Source organism: Elephas maximus, chromosome 25 (genome assembly GCF_024166365.1).
Source record: "Elephas maximus indicus isolate mEleMax1 chromosome 25, mEleMax1 primary haplotype, whole genome shotgun sequence".
In the NCBI taxonomy this organism is placed as follows: Eukaryota; Metazoa; Chordata; class Mammalia; order Proboscidea; family Elephantidae; genus Elephas; species Elephas maximus.
Window position 1 is genome coordinate 33,515,444 of NC_064843.1, and position 14,615 is coordinate 33,530,058.

General features: G+C 41.8%; 1 protein-coding gene across 1 annotated transcript in view; it reads right to left on the reverse strand.

Moving 5' to 3' along the window:
* Positions 1–14,615, reverse strand: part of CNBD2 (cyclic nucleotide binding domain containing 2) — a 42,099-nt gene that overhangs the window by 9,308 nt on the left and 18,176 nt on the right. Inside the window, exons 8-11 of the mRNA XM_049869132.1 lie at positions 11,682–11,796; positions 9,490–9,664; positions 6,592–6,712; positions 118–281 (exon numbers count right to left, since the gene is read on the reverse strand). Coding sequence (XP_049725089.1) covers positions 118–281; positions 6,592–6,712; positions 9,490–9,664; positions 11,682–11,796 — 575 coding nt within the window. The remainder of the gene's footprint in view (positions 1–117; positions 282–6,591; positions 6,713–9,489; positions 9,665–11,681; positions 11,797–14,615) is intronic.

Genomic DNA, 14,615 nt, shown 5'->3' on the forward strand with positions numbered 1-14,615 from the left:
GGTTTCAGTTCACCCTTGTCAGCATTAGGTATTATCATTTTTTCTTATTTTACTAAATAATAGGTGAAAATTTGTTCTTTTGATCTGATAGGATTTATGCACACTTTCAGTACTAACCTGGGATATTCGATACTGAACTTGGACAACTTTTTTCTTGTCTCACTGTCAATCAATTTTTCAAATTTTTCTTTCCTCACCCGTATCACCTCAGTTCCCAGGCTCACCAGGATCAGGGGCCGCTTGTCATGTTGGATATTGGGGAGGAAGAACTGGTGAAGGCCCTAGAGAAAGGAAGTCACAGAAAATTAGATCTCAGAGACCGTCTAGTTCAATTGCCAGGTTTTCTACGTGGGAAAAATGAAGTGAATCCGTCTGGGGCTGCGCAGGAAGCCACATGAGGAGAAGCCTCTTCTTTTGCTACATGACATGGCAGTTCTCTGACTCTTCCAATCAGAAGAGCCCTAAGGCACTTCACTCACTGTCCTACCTCCACATGACAGGCTCTACTCCAAGAATCTTACCTACATAAACACCCTCCAGAGAGCGGCATTTACACTTGTATCCATTTCCTAGGGCTGTTGCGATGGAGTACCACAAACTGGGTGGTTTTAACAATAGAAATTTATTTCCTCGCAGTTCTGGAGCTAGAAGTCCAAATTCAGGGTGTTGGCAGGGCCGTGCTCTCTGCGAAGATTCTAGGGGAGGATCCTTCCTGGTACCTTCCAGCTTCTGGTAGTTTCCTGGTAGGCTTTCTCGGCTTGTGGCAGTGTAACTCCAATCTCTGCCTCCAGTGTCATATGTCTTCCCTCTGTGTCTGTATCTCTTCTCTTTTTTATAAAGACACCAGTCATGTTGGGTTAGGACCCACCCTACTCTTGACTGATTACATATGCAAAGACCCTATTCCCAAATAAGATCACATTCACAGGTCCTGGGGGTTAGGACTTCAACATAAATTTTGTGGGGACACAATTAAACCCAAAATAAGTTTTCCTCAATGTCCAATCTCAACCCTTCTTTTTGCTATGTAAGCCTATTTTCTCTTCCTTAGAAACTACAATAAAATCATACAGCTAGTCCTCCTCTTCTACCATTACCATAGAGTCAGTTCCTACTCATGACAACCGCTTGTGTGTGTCAGAGAAGAACTGTGCTTCATAGGGTTTTCATGGCTCATTTTTCAGAAGCAAATCACCAGGACTTCCTTCCAAGGCACATCTAGGTGGACTCAAACCTCCAACCTTTGGGTTAGCAGCCAAGTGCATTAACAATTTGTACCACCCAGGGACTCCTTTTCTACGCCTTCCTTTTCAAGTCTGTCCACAGCCCCCATCCTTTTCTGCAGCTCTTTGCTCACAAGCATGTATCTTCACTGAGCCTCAATTCTTTCTCCATCCCTCACAGACTTTGGGAACCGCTGGCCCTCCCCTCTACAGCTCATGTTGGTCCTCCTACTCCTTGCCTTGGATTCACACCTCTTAAAACTATGAGGGACATACAGATCCAAAAGCATACCCACTTATTTTACAGAGAGGTTAAGCCCCTTTTATGGAGCACCCAGAGATGGAGTAGAGCCAGGCCTAGACCCCTTGTTGCTGGACTTCCAATATAGTGCTCCCTCTTCAGCCTCTCTGTTATTGAGACTCAGGCAAGGAGAGAAGGGAGAGTAGTGGCCCCAGAGCCCCCAGTGCCCAGCTTCGGTCATCCTAAACCTTGTTCACTCTGGCTCAGCCACTTGTCCTAGAGGACAAACATGCCAAGATCCTTCCTGCCTCAAGGTTTGAACTTGCTGTTCCTCTGTCTGGAACACTCTTCACCCAGATAATTCCATAACTTGTTCTTTTCATCTTTCAGGTCTTAGCTTAAATATCACCTCCTCTACTCCATTTAAGGAGGCTCAAATCCAACCCTGCTTTCTATCCCATTTCTAGTGGCAATTTGTAACATTCTATGTATATGCTAGTTTATCCATTTATTGTCTGTCTCCTGACTAGATCGTAAGGCCCATGAGGGCAGGAATGATGTCAGTTTACCTTGTGCCATGCTTGGAGCATGGTAGATGCTCAAGAAATATCTGCTGAATCAATGCTCAAATAGAGTCAGAGAACCTTAGCGTTGACAGCTCATCCAAGTGGATTTCCTCGTTTTCAGATGAGGACACAGATTCAGAGAGATGAAGTGATCTGCCCAAGGCTGCTCAGCTAGCTAATTAGAAGCAAAATGGGAACAAGACCCTCCATCTGTCACCTCCTTTCTGCCCTGCCTGTGGCTCTGGTCTGGACACCTGTCCCCCTTTAGGGCCTGCCTCGAGCCCAGTCTTGACTACCTCCGAGGCCTCAGCCTGTCTGCTCCCTGAAGTCTGGCTCCCCTCCACCTCCTGGCTCAGAACTTGGGTCTCTCTACTCTAGCCCTGATTTCTGCTATTTCCAGGGCTGAACCAGCTTCACACCCCAGCTCCCAAGGGGAGGAAAATGTGATCTACCTTCTGATAGGTAAATACAATCATAGGTGTTACCATTCATTCTCCTACAAATGAATCCAGGGTCTCTAAAGCAAGGAGAGCAGAGTCCTACCAAAGGCACATTATGGAGACATCCACAGACATATTCTTCAAAGAAGTCATGGCAATAAATACTTGTCAAGGGCTTCTATGTGCTGGGCCCTGCGTAGTGAATGAGACTGGCACATCCTTGCTCTGAGGCATCATTCAAAGCCTACCAGGACTTCCCAGGTCCTAGAGAATCAAGTCCAAACTCCCTATTCTGGCATTCCAGGCCCTCTACAATACAGTGCTGTCATTCCTGCTCCATCTCACACAGCCTCCCACTCCTGTCACCGTCTACCAAACTGAGCATCTTCTTCCCTACCCTTCATGCCTCACCTCTGCCCAGAGTGCCCAGCTCCTCCACCTTGCATTGCAGGAGGCTACACTGACGGGGCCACGTGCCGCTCCTCGGACACCTGGGTTCAGTTCAGAGCACCTTAATTTGACAGAAACTTTGACAAACTGAAATGAAGTGGACAGTAGGAAGGCTGGAAATTACATCATGTGAAGAGTGACTAAGAGAGCAGAGGATGTTCTGCCTGAATAAGAAAATAATTAATGGAGTATTGGCACTGTGCCTGGCTCCCCAAGTGCTGAATGAAGAGAAAACAGCATTCTTCAAACATCTAAGCGGCATCACATGACAAGGAAGCTGATTTCTTGTTTTGTTCTGGGGGTGGGGCGGGGAGGGAGGAAGGCAGCTAGTTAAAAGTTGCAGGAGGCAGAGTCTTACTGAACAAAAGAACTTCCCAAGAGCTGGAAAGCATTGCATTGACACTGAGTGAGGGCCATGCTAGGTGGCTGGCGCTCCTAGATGACCTTTCTGCCTCTGAAATCACACAGTCCAGTGGGGCAGGTGCATCAACAACTGACCATAACTTGGGTGAGAAGGGAGTATGGAGGTCCCTGGGGATTCCATAACTAAGGACAGTGGAAAGGATACAGGTGAAAGAGTAGGTTCCCAGATGGAGAATGACCACATGAAGGGCTTCAGAGAGGACAGCCCTTCCCCGGCACATGGAGGCCCATTACTACTTGATAGAAAACTCTCCTGCCCACTCCATCTCTACCTAGTGCCATCTGCTCACCCTGCCACTCAGTTCTAACACCTATCACCCAGCTTCAATAATTACCAACTCACGGCTAAACTTGTTTCATTCGTACTTCCCCTTCCACTACTGGGTTATTTATTTATTTCTTTAAATAGACCTTTTTTTTCTTTTTTTTAAGAACAGTTTCAGACTTACAAAAAAATTGAGAAGATAGTACAGAGAGTTCACATACACCCCACACCCAGTTTCCCCTATTATTTCACAACTTATATTAGTATGATACCGTTGCTACAATTCACGAACCAATAGTGATACATCATTATTAGCTACTTTTTACCTAATGTCCTTTTTCTGTTCCAAGATCCCATCCAGGATAGAAAAAAAAAAAAAATTTTTTTTTTTTTCACTGCATTTAGTTCTTATGTATTCTTAGGCTCCTCTTCGATGTGACAGTTACTCAGACTTTCCTTGTTTTTGATGACCTTGACAGCTTTGAGAAGTACTGGTCAGGTGTTTTGTAGGATGCCCCTCAACTGGAATTTGCCTGATGTTTTCTCATGATAAGACTAGGGTTATGTATGTGTTATTGTCATTGGTAGGAAGATCACAGAGGTAAAGTGCCATTCTCATGACACCATACCAAGGGTACATACTATCAAAACGATTTATGACTGTTGATGTTGGCCTTGAACACCTGGCTGAGGTAGTGTCTGTCAGGTTTTTCCACTGTAAAGTTATTCTTTATTTCTTCCTTTCCATACTGTATTCTTTGGAAGAAAGTCACTATATGCAGCCCACAGCCAAGGAACAGGGAATTATGCTTCTCCTTGAGGGCAGAGTACCTATATAAATTATTTGGAGTTCTTCAGCTTGGGAGATTTCTCTCTTCTCCCCAATTTATTCATCTATTCAATAATTTGCTTATATCAGTATGGGCTCATGGATATTTTATACTTTGGGTATAATCCAATACTAGTTTATTTATTTTGTTGCTCAAATTTGTTCCAGCTTTGGCCATTGGGAGCTTCTTCAGTTGGCTCCTCATCCTTACGCTATACCCCCATCAGTATAGGGTTTTGGTTTTTGTTTGTTTTTCTAAGCACTTCCTTACTTTCTGGCACACAAAATGACGCAGGCTCATCTTGTATATTTTCTGCCCAGTCCTGGAATCAGCCATTTTTCCAAGGAGCCCTGGTTTCTTTTATTGGAGAATGGTATTAGAAACCAAGATATGGGTACTAAGTGTGATCACTGCTCTGGGATGTCATGTGTTTTAGGACTTCTAAGCTGTCAGAGCAAAAAATACATATGTTAAATTTTAACCTGTGTATATATACATTTTTTTATATATATATACATATCCATAAACGTTTCTATCTGTATCTATATTAAGCTAAACATGAGTTCATACTGATGTTTCCAACTCTAATCCATTATCGTGTGGATCATCCTAGCCTCTTCCCCTTGTTCATCTGTAAATTCATACTCCAGACAGTGAGAAACCTGGTTCTCAGCATCTGCCACCCATTTACTTAATTGATCCATTCGAGTACACATGTGTAATAGTATCAGCATGGTTAACGTGTATGCATTATGCGCACAACTGTACCAAACAAGAGTATAATGCTTATGTGGCGTGTCCTTTGCCTTTGATCTCACAGACTCATTCTTAAAGTTACATAGGCCAGCATCCTTTCCCCTCTTCCCCTTCAGTGAGGTTGTTTCAGACATTTGTATTACAGTGAGATTCTCTTGTCACAGTCTTCATTCCTTCCTGGGATTCCCCAACATGCTAAATGATTTATTTATTTGTTTTTTAAAATCACATGTATTAAGACTTGCTCTTTGTGCTACAAAGTTTTACAGGTTTTGACAAATGCATAATGTCTTATATCGACCATTACAGTGGAGAGAATAATTTTATAATCCTAAAAATCTCCCATGTTTCACCTGTTCATCCCAATCTTTGAACCCCAAAGCCCTGGCAACCACTGATCATTTTACTGTCTTTATAGTTTTGCCTTTTCCAGAATATCATATATTGGAATCATATAATGTATAGCCTTTCCATACTGGCTTCTTTCACTTAGCAACATTCATTTAAGGTTCCTCCATGCCTTTTGGTGGCTTGATATCTCATTTCTTTTTTATTGCTCAATAATATTCCATTGTATGGATGTAACACAGTTTTGTTTATCCATTCATCTTTCCATATGAGTTTCAGAATCAGTCTGTCAATATCCACAAAAAGTTTGCTACGATTTTGATTGGGATTTCATCCAATCTATAAACCAAACTGTGAAGAACTGACATCTTAACAAAATTGAGTCTTCTAATCCAAGAACGTGGAACATCTCTCCATTTATTTAGGTCTTCGATTTCTTAGAGTTTTATACATCTCTTCATAGATTCTGTACATATTTTGTTAGATTTATACTTAAGTGTTTCAATTTTTTTGTGCTATTATAAATGGTATTATGTTTTTAATTTCAAACCCTACCATTTGTTGCTAGTTATACAAAGGCAACTGATTTAATTAACCTTGTATCCTCAGACTTTGCTATAATCACTTCTTAGTTCCAGAAGCTTTTTTGGTCAATTTTGCAGGGATTTTCTATATAGACAACAAGTCATCTGCAAGCAAAGACAGTTTTATTTCTTCCTTCCCAATCTGTAAAGCTTTTATATTCTTATTGCACTAGCTAGGACATCCAGTACAATGTTGAATAGGAGTGGTGGCCCAGATTATTTTTAAGCAAGTCCTAGATGTCACATCATTTCACCTGTAAATATGTCAGTAGGTAGCTCCTAAATATAAGGGCTGTTTTTAGAAACATAACCACAATACCATCATCGTATCTGAAGAAATCAACAATATTCTTTAATATCATCAAATACAGAAGGGGGGTGTTTTTAAACCTTTACTTCTATTACTTAACACTCCCAGCCTTTTCATACAGTATCATGAACAAGGCTATCCTGGAGCACACTTACCACAATTTCTCCTTGCTCCACAGTGTGGATCTTCATGTAGGTGCCCACTGCAGCCTCTTTGGCAAGCTGACCAGACTTGATATCAATTGCAGAACATTTGATTGAATGAGCACGCTTGGATCTGAAATTTGACAGCTTGTTAAAGGAACACATCTGTAACACCGTCAACTCACGAGGCCCTGGATAATCAGCCCCCACTCTTGTATTCTGTGACCTTGCTGTAAGGGCTTATTAGTTCCAGGTAATGCATACTGAATTCTCCCCTCTTTGGGGAATTTGCACCTCCTCAGAAGGTGAGGAAGCTCAAAATCAAGCCCTGGAAGTGACTGTGTTAGGAATTAGAGAAGTTTAGTATGGAGGAGACTTGAGAGGAAGGAGATATGGCCCCTTTAAACACTGAAGGGCTGTTACAAAGAGGAAATGGCTGACAGATTCCATGCAGCTGAGCCAGACCTGATGAGTGAGAAGTCCAGGCTGGCAGAATTAAGCTCCACATGAAGAAGGGATTTCTAACAGAACTGTCTGAAAATGGAACAGACCGTTTTGCAAAAGAGTGAGTTCTGTGTCTCTGGGGACACACCAGAAGTTGGGGCTCTTCTTGACAGGAAGGCAGAGAGGAGATGGAATTCGTTTATTCATTCATTCACTTTTAAAAACACAGGTTTTCTTCCTGTACTTTGTTCATGGAGTTAATTTTACACAGGTAATCCTGTTATGCTTTCTTTGGTCTCTGTCCAAGGAGAAGGAAGAGGCAGGCTATGCTATTTGGTTTAGAGGTGGGGATGGGATTATTTACCAGTTGAGAATATAGCTGGACTCACCCAACACATATATGAAGTTTGCCTTAATTCCTGCCCCACCAGGACGTGTGCAAGAGTGCCTTTATTTTTCACTTCTAGGTCTAACCTGTCTCTTCTCCCTTACTGAGTCACAGCAGAGACACTGGGCATCAAGCCTGTTCTATCTCCAGCTCAGAACTGGGAATGGGATTTCAAGCCTTGGATTCCTTGGAAATAATATCCCATCAGGGGAAAAAACAACTCAGAAGTCATGGGATGCTCATTATGCAGGCAAGCAGCCTGAAAGTGTCAACAGGCAAAGGGACATTCGGGCACCATGGGGATTGGAACTCTGATGCCACTATTAGTATCATTATGATATTTTAATTTCAAATTTAATGTAGGAGGTGTAATGCTGCCCTGGCCTCAACACTGACCTCCCTCTAGACTAGTCCCCACTGAGTGTCCCTTCCTGATCCTCAACCTCTCCAGGAAAGGCAAAAGTGCAGCCTTTCATGTGCATCTGCTTCATATCAGTTATGACAATCATACCAGATAGCACACAGCTAAGCACTGAGAGGCTGCTCAGGTTTGAATCCCGACTCTATCACTTTCTACCTGTGTGACCTTGAGCCAGTATTAATCTCTCACTGTACCTTGGTTTTCTCACTTGAAAAATGGGAATGATAATAATAGTACTTATCTCATAGGGTTATTGTGAGGGTTAAATAAGGTAATTCTGTACCAGGCACGAGGAAGTATTCCAAAAATGTTAGCAGTAATTATCATTATTCCACTTAACTGCTAGCTTGCAACAACCCCAAAACTTAAGAGACTAGTATTTAAAGATAAGGAAACTGAGGCTTAGAGAAGTCAAGTCTCTTGCCCAAGGACATAGAGCTAAAATAAGTAGCCACGCCAGGACTTGAACCTGGGTTGGACTGACCCTAAAGCCCAGGCTCTTATCCACTATGCTATAACTGCCTCCCTTAAAAAAAAAACTTAGGTGAGTAGAATTTTCTGAAGAAGCTCAGAGTCAAAAGGGGCCAGTGATTGGCATAATAAAATCTTTTAAGAAAACATTCTAAATCCCACCTTGGAGAGAGGCATCTGGGGTCTTAAACGCTAGCAAGCGGCCATCTAAGATGCATCAATTGGTCTCAGCCCACCTGGATCAAAGGAGAATGAAGAACACCAAGGATACAAGGTAATTACGAGCCCAAGAGACAGAAAGGGCCACTTAAGCCAGAGACTACATCAGACTGAGACCAGAAGAGCTAGATGGTGCCCAGCTACAACTGATGACTGCCCTGACAGGGAACACAATAGAGAACCCCTGAGGGAGCTGGAGAGCAGTGGGATGCAGACCCCAGATTCTCATAAAAAGACCAGACTTAATGGTCTGACTGAGGCTAGAAGGACTCCAGTGGTCATGGCCCCCAGACCTTTTATTAGCCCAGGACAGGAATCATTCCCAAAGCCAACTCTTCAGACAGGGATAGGACTGGACAATGGGTTGGAGAGGGATGCTGGTGAGGAGTGAGCTTCTTGGATCAGGTGGGCCCTTGAGACTATGTTGGCATCTCCTGTCCGGAGGGGAGATGAGAGGGTGGAGGGGGTTAGAAGCTGGCGAAATGGACAGGAAAAGAGAGAGCGGAGGGAGAGAGCAGGCTGTCTTATTAGGGGGAGAGTAATTGGGAGTGTGTAGCAAGGTGTATATAAGCTTTTGTGTAAGAGACTGACTTGATTTGTAAAGTTTTACTTAAAGCACAATAAAAATTAAAAAAAAAAAGGAGCCAGCGACATACATTCAGACAGAATTTCAGAGCTGGAAGATCCATCCAGCTTCTCCTTCCTCATATGAGTTACTGAAGCCCTGAGACAGGAAGTATCTGTCCACCTAAAGTGGCTCTGTGAGTTGATGGCAGACAATGCGGGTCCCAGATGTCAAACCTAGTGCCTCTCTAGGCTTTGTTATGCCCACACCCTACCCTTTGGGGCTGACCTGTGTCTGCTCCCTCTGCCCCCTCCCCAGCATCCCTGACATTCTACCCTGCAAGTCACGTCCCCCTCCCCAGTCAGAATCTGGACCCTTCTATCTGCCAAGAGGTAAGCTTACTTGATTTTTGAGCTAAAGGTCTTTGGAAGATCAATCACTGAGGTTTGACTCATACTAAAGTTGGTCCCCTGTTTCTCCCAGGCTTTCTGGAGATGCAGAAGTTTCAAAGAGCTGAAGTCCTGTATAGGATATGATTTGATCTGGAATTCCTTAAATCTCTCCACAGGAGAGGGTTCTGGTAGAGAAAGCACAGGAAAACACATTCATGAATTTTTGCATATATGAGGTGGAGGTGGTGGTGGTGATGGTGGTGGTGGTGGTGGAGATATATCATAGTTACCTGGCCTGGCTCGTCTGGTGAAGGTGCAGAAGGGACTAAATAAGAAAAGAAAAACATTTTGGCCTCCACGTACCATCTTTTTGTGCTAGAGCCTTTATATCTATTACATCCAGACAAATATGGTTAGCCTCATTTAAGAGATTAGATAAGCAGCAGAAGGTTTAAGTCACCTAGGAAAGGGCTGAAGCTTGGATCTGAACTCATGTCTCTTTGATTCAAAGTTCCTATCTTTCCACTAACAGATCACATTTCAATCTGAGCTTTCAAACTAGGATGGGAGAACAGCAATAAAAGATAGTAAATGGATGACCAGCCACAGAACCTTGGAAAAGTCACATAATGTCTTGGAGCCCTCATAGGACTGCTGTAAGAATTATAGATAGAGCATGTGATATGCCTAGCACAGTGCCAGACACAGAACAGGCCCTCTACGAAAGTTATTAAGAAGATCTCCAAGTGAATAGTTCTCAGAAATAAAAAGGAACAAACTACTCAAAAACACTATGCTGAGTAAAAGAAGGCAGAAATAAAAGAATATATATCATATAGCTAAAAAAAAATATCTAGAATAGGTAAATGCGTAGAGACAAAAGTTTATTAGTTGTTACCAGGGGCTGGGGGGATGGAAAGAATGGGAGTTATTGCTGAAGGGGTACTGAGTTTCTGTTGGGGTGATGTAAAACTTTTAGAAATGGACAGTGATGACAGTAGCACAACATGGTGAATGTAATTAGTCACTGAATCCTATACTTAAAAATGGTTAAAATGGCAAACTTTTTGTTACATGTATTTTACCGCAATTTTAAAAAGAGAATATATAGCATGCTTCCATTTATATGAAACCCTAGGAAAAATCAATCTAATCTATAACGTTAGAGAGCAGATCAGTGTTGACTGGGTTCAGGGTTAAGAGGTGAAGAATGACTGAGAAGAGGTACAAGAGAACCTTCTAGGTTGATGGAAATATTCTCTAACTTGATTGTGGTGGTGTTGCAAGAGGTATAAATTTGCCATACTCATCAAACTGCATTATTTAAAATGTGTGCATTAAATTGTGTGAAATCATACCTCAATAACACTGATTTTAAACATAGATCTCCATCCATTCAGTGATTAGCTTCTGAGTAACCAGTAGATGCCAGGCGTGGTACTATAACCTGGGAAAACAAAGCCCTTACAGAGCTTATATTCTACAAGGGAGACAGATAGTCAATAACTGTTTCAGATTCAATTATATGATTTCAATGGGGTTAAATACCACAGAGGACTCCCTGGGTAGTGCAAATGGTTAACGTGGTTAACGCTTTTGCTGCTAACCAAAAGGTCGGAGGCTTGAGTCCACCCAGAGTTTCCTCAGAAGAAAGGCCTGGTGATCTACTTCCAAAAAATCTGCCACTGGAAACCCCAAGAAGCTCGATTCTACTCTAAGACACAGGAGTCAGAACTGGTTCAATGGCAACTAGAAAAATACCACAGGCAAGAAAGAAGTACAGGGTATTCGGATGAGACGTAACAGGAGATGGAGGATGCTGATCTAGCATGAGAAATCAGGGAGGCTTCTACTTTTAACCTAAGATCTGAAAGAAGAATAGAGCTGGGGGAAAAAAATAGACAGAGAGACACGTGTGAAAGCCCCGAGACAAGATTTAATGGCCACATAGGGGAAACCTGAAGAGCAAAGAGGAAAAGGCTCAAGAGGAGGAGACTGGAGGGGTAGGTAGGAGCGTAACCCCACAGGGCCTGGTGGACAAGGTTTCCACAGCTAGTAAGTAGAAGAAGAGATCAAATCAGATATGCCACCAGTTCCCTCAGCTCTAGAGTTCTAAGATTATCTGGGCTAGGAACTGGAAAAAAGCCAGGACCAGATGCCCCTGCCATGTTGCCGGTTGCCAGGTGTGGGCTTGTGGCTTACCGAAGATGTGGGTCTTCAGAGGTTTGTTGTATAGAATCTCCAGATGCTGCCAGATCCACTTGTAGTAGGAAGGGGAGTTTCCAAGGTCTATCAGCCGCAGGATTTCACAGCTGCCCTGACACGTCAAGGGACACAGAAAAAAGAGGGTTAATCCCAGAGGCTCCAGGGCTCCAGACTTTGAAGGTAAACTCTCTTTAGTACATCTTCTGCCATTTCGTTTTACTTGCATAATGAAAGTGGTTTTAGGTTCTTTTTTTTTCATTGTCGAAATGTTACCTGCTCATTATAAAAAATTCAAATAGCCAAAGGAAGCCAAAACTCAAAAACCAAACCCGTTGCCACTGAGTCAATTTTGGTTCATAGTCAGACCCTACAGGCAAACCACCAACCTTTTTCTTTAGCAGCCAAGAGCTTAACCACTGCACTGTCAGAGCTCCTTGCTAAAGAAACATGAGAACAAAATACAATGCTGTCACTAGAAAAAAATCACCATTGAGGACATTATTGGGACAATGGATAAAACTGATTTTGGACTATAGATTATATATTGTATTGATGTTAAATTCCCTGATTTTGATAATTATTCTGTGGTTAATTACCTTCGTGGGAGGCATAGAGTTTCCAAGGAGAACCTAGTGGATTCAAACTGCCGGCCTGTTGGTTAGCAGCCGTAGCACTTAACCACTACGCCACCGAGGTTTCCAATTACTTAAATATATAGGGGTTAATGGGTATGATGAATGCTACCTAATCTCAAATGATTCAAGCAGGAAAAAATATATATGTTAAACCAAATGTAGTGAAATGTTAATTATTGGTAAATTGGGGTGACATTTATACAGGAGTTCTTTGTATTATTTCTGCAACTTTTCTATAAGTTTGAAATTTTCCAAAATTAAAAGCTTAAAAAGTATTCAAACCAAATAGAAGAAAATAGAGAAAGTTAAAACTGTGTTAATCCTAATACCCCAAAATAACTAGTAGCAACATGGGATGATTATTAAACTCTTCTCTATGAACATACAAAATGTATCTATATAATTTTTCATAAATAAGTCCATTTATGTAAAACAGGCTCTTGTAACCTTTTTTTTAACTCAATACTATATCAAGGACAACTTTTCACATCAAATAATATAGCTCTATTTAATTGTTTCTAATAACTGCATGGTGTTCTCTGCCATAATTTATTATCTAGAATTAAAAATAAATATTCTTTGGACTAGAAGAAGTCAGACACTAAGAGCACATACTATATGATTCACTTTATATGAAGTTCAGGACCAGGCAAAATAATCAGTGACAGAAGTCAGAACAGTGATCACCTTTGTGGCAGGCAGGGTGGATTTTGTTTGTGAAGGGGCACAAGGGAGCCTTCTGCGGTGCTGGAAATTTTTATCTTAATTTGGATAATGGTTATACAGGTGTATACAGATGTCAAAATTCATCAAGCTGTAAAGTTTAGATTTGAATTCCTTAGTGCTGTTTCTAATTTGTGAGTATTATAATAACTCTGATTTTGCAGGACTACAAAGTTCCTAGTCAAAAAGCTCGCCACTTTCCCAGCTCTGTCCAATGAGATATAAATGAAAGATTGCTGCATAAAAGTCCCAGGGAAGCTATTGCTGTCCTTCTCCTTTCTCTCTGCCTAAAACTCAGTCGTGATGGTTGGAGGTAGAATAGTCATATTGCAACCATTATAATGAATGCCGTAAGCTATTGATGATGAGGGAAGAAGCTAGAAGGGGCCTGGGTTCTTGATACTTCCTAGAACAGCTTTTCTAGCCCTGGGCTGCTCAATTCTAGACTCCTTATTGCATGAGAAAAGAAGTCACTTAGAAGCCCTGGTGGCACAGTGATTAAGCATTAGGATGCTAACCAAAAGGTCAGCAGTTCAAGTCCACTAGCTGCTCCTTGGAAACACTATGAGGCAGTTCTACTCTGTGCTATAGGGTTGCTATGAGTTGGAATCGACTGAACAGCAATTTTTTTTTTTTAATTCATTAAGCCACTGTACTTGGTTTTCCGTCACCTGCAGTGGACAGCATTTCTAACTAATGTTCTTGTACTTACATCCAAGTGCTTATAGTTCACAAATATTCAAGTTCCCCTCCTAGGCACAGGACAGGATTGTACTTTTCCACCCTTTAAATTAGGCATGGCCTTCGAACTTGTTTTAGCCAAAGAAATACTTGGAACACTCTGGATGGAAGCTTTAAAAGCCAGTGTTTGATTTTCTACCTTCTCTTCCCCACCTCTCCTCTCCTGATCACAGAAGCATGGGTCAAGATAGAGTGTCTAGTGGCCTTGGTCTCTGAGTGACCATAAGGAACAACGCCCCCTGCCCACGTGCTATGATCAAATAGTGCTTCATTTGAGGGTTGTTTACAATTGCAGCATAACCTAGTTTATCCTAACGTACACCCATGTTTGATTATCCCTTTGGGATTAATTCCTAGAGGTATGCATGTTTTAAATTTTGATAAACATTGCCCAACTACTCTCCAGAAATGTCATGTCAGTGTACGCTCTGCAACAAGTGTATAACAGAGCCTGTTAGAATACTTCGTTGCCAACACTGGCTTTTCACAATCCTTTCAATCTTTGCTAATGTGATATGCAAAAAAGGTACATCGTTTTCCTTTTTGATTTCATATCTTTATAAAATCTTACCCTTTTTTAAGGGGAAGACCTAAAGACACATTATAAAAGGTTAGAGCTCAAGATGGATTACTATTGAAGAGGAAGGAGAAGAAGGGAAAAGGGAAGAGAATGAACATTTAATAAGCTGTTAGTATGTGCTTGGAGCTGTATTCAACATTCATTCAACAAATATTTATTTATCAGCTAGGAACTGTGGCAGGTGCTAGAGAAACACATGCAAACACAATTTTCTCTTGGAAAGTCTCTTGTGGGTCTTTAATTGCATCAGTA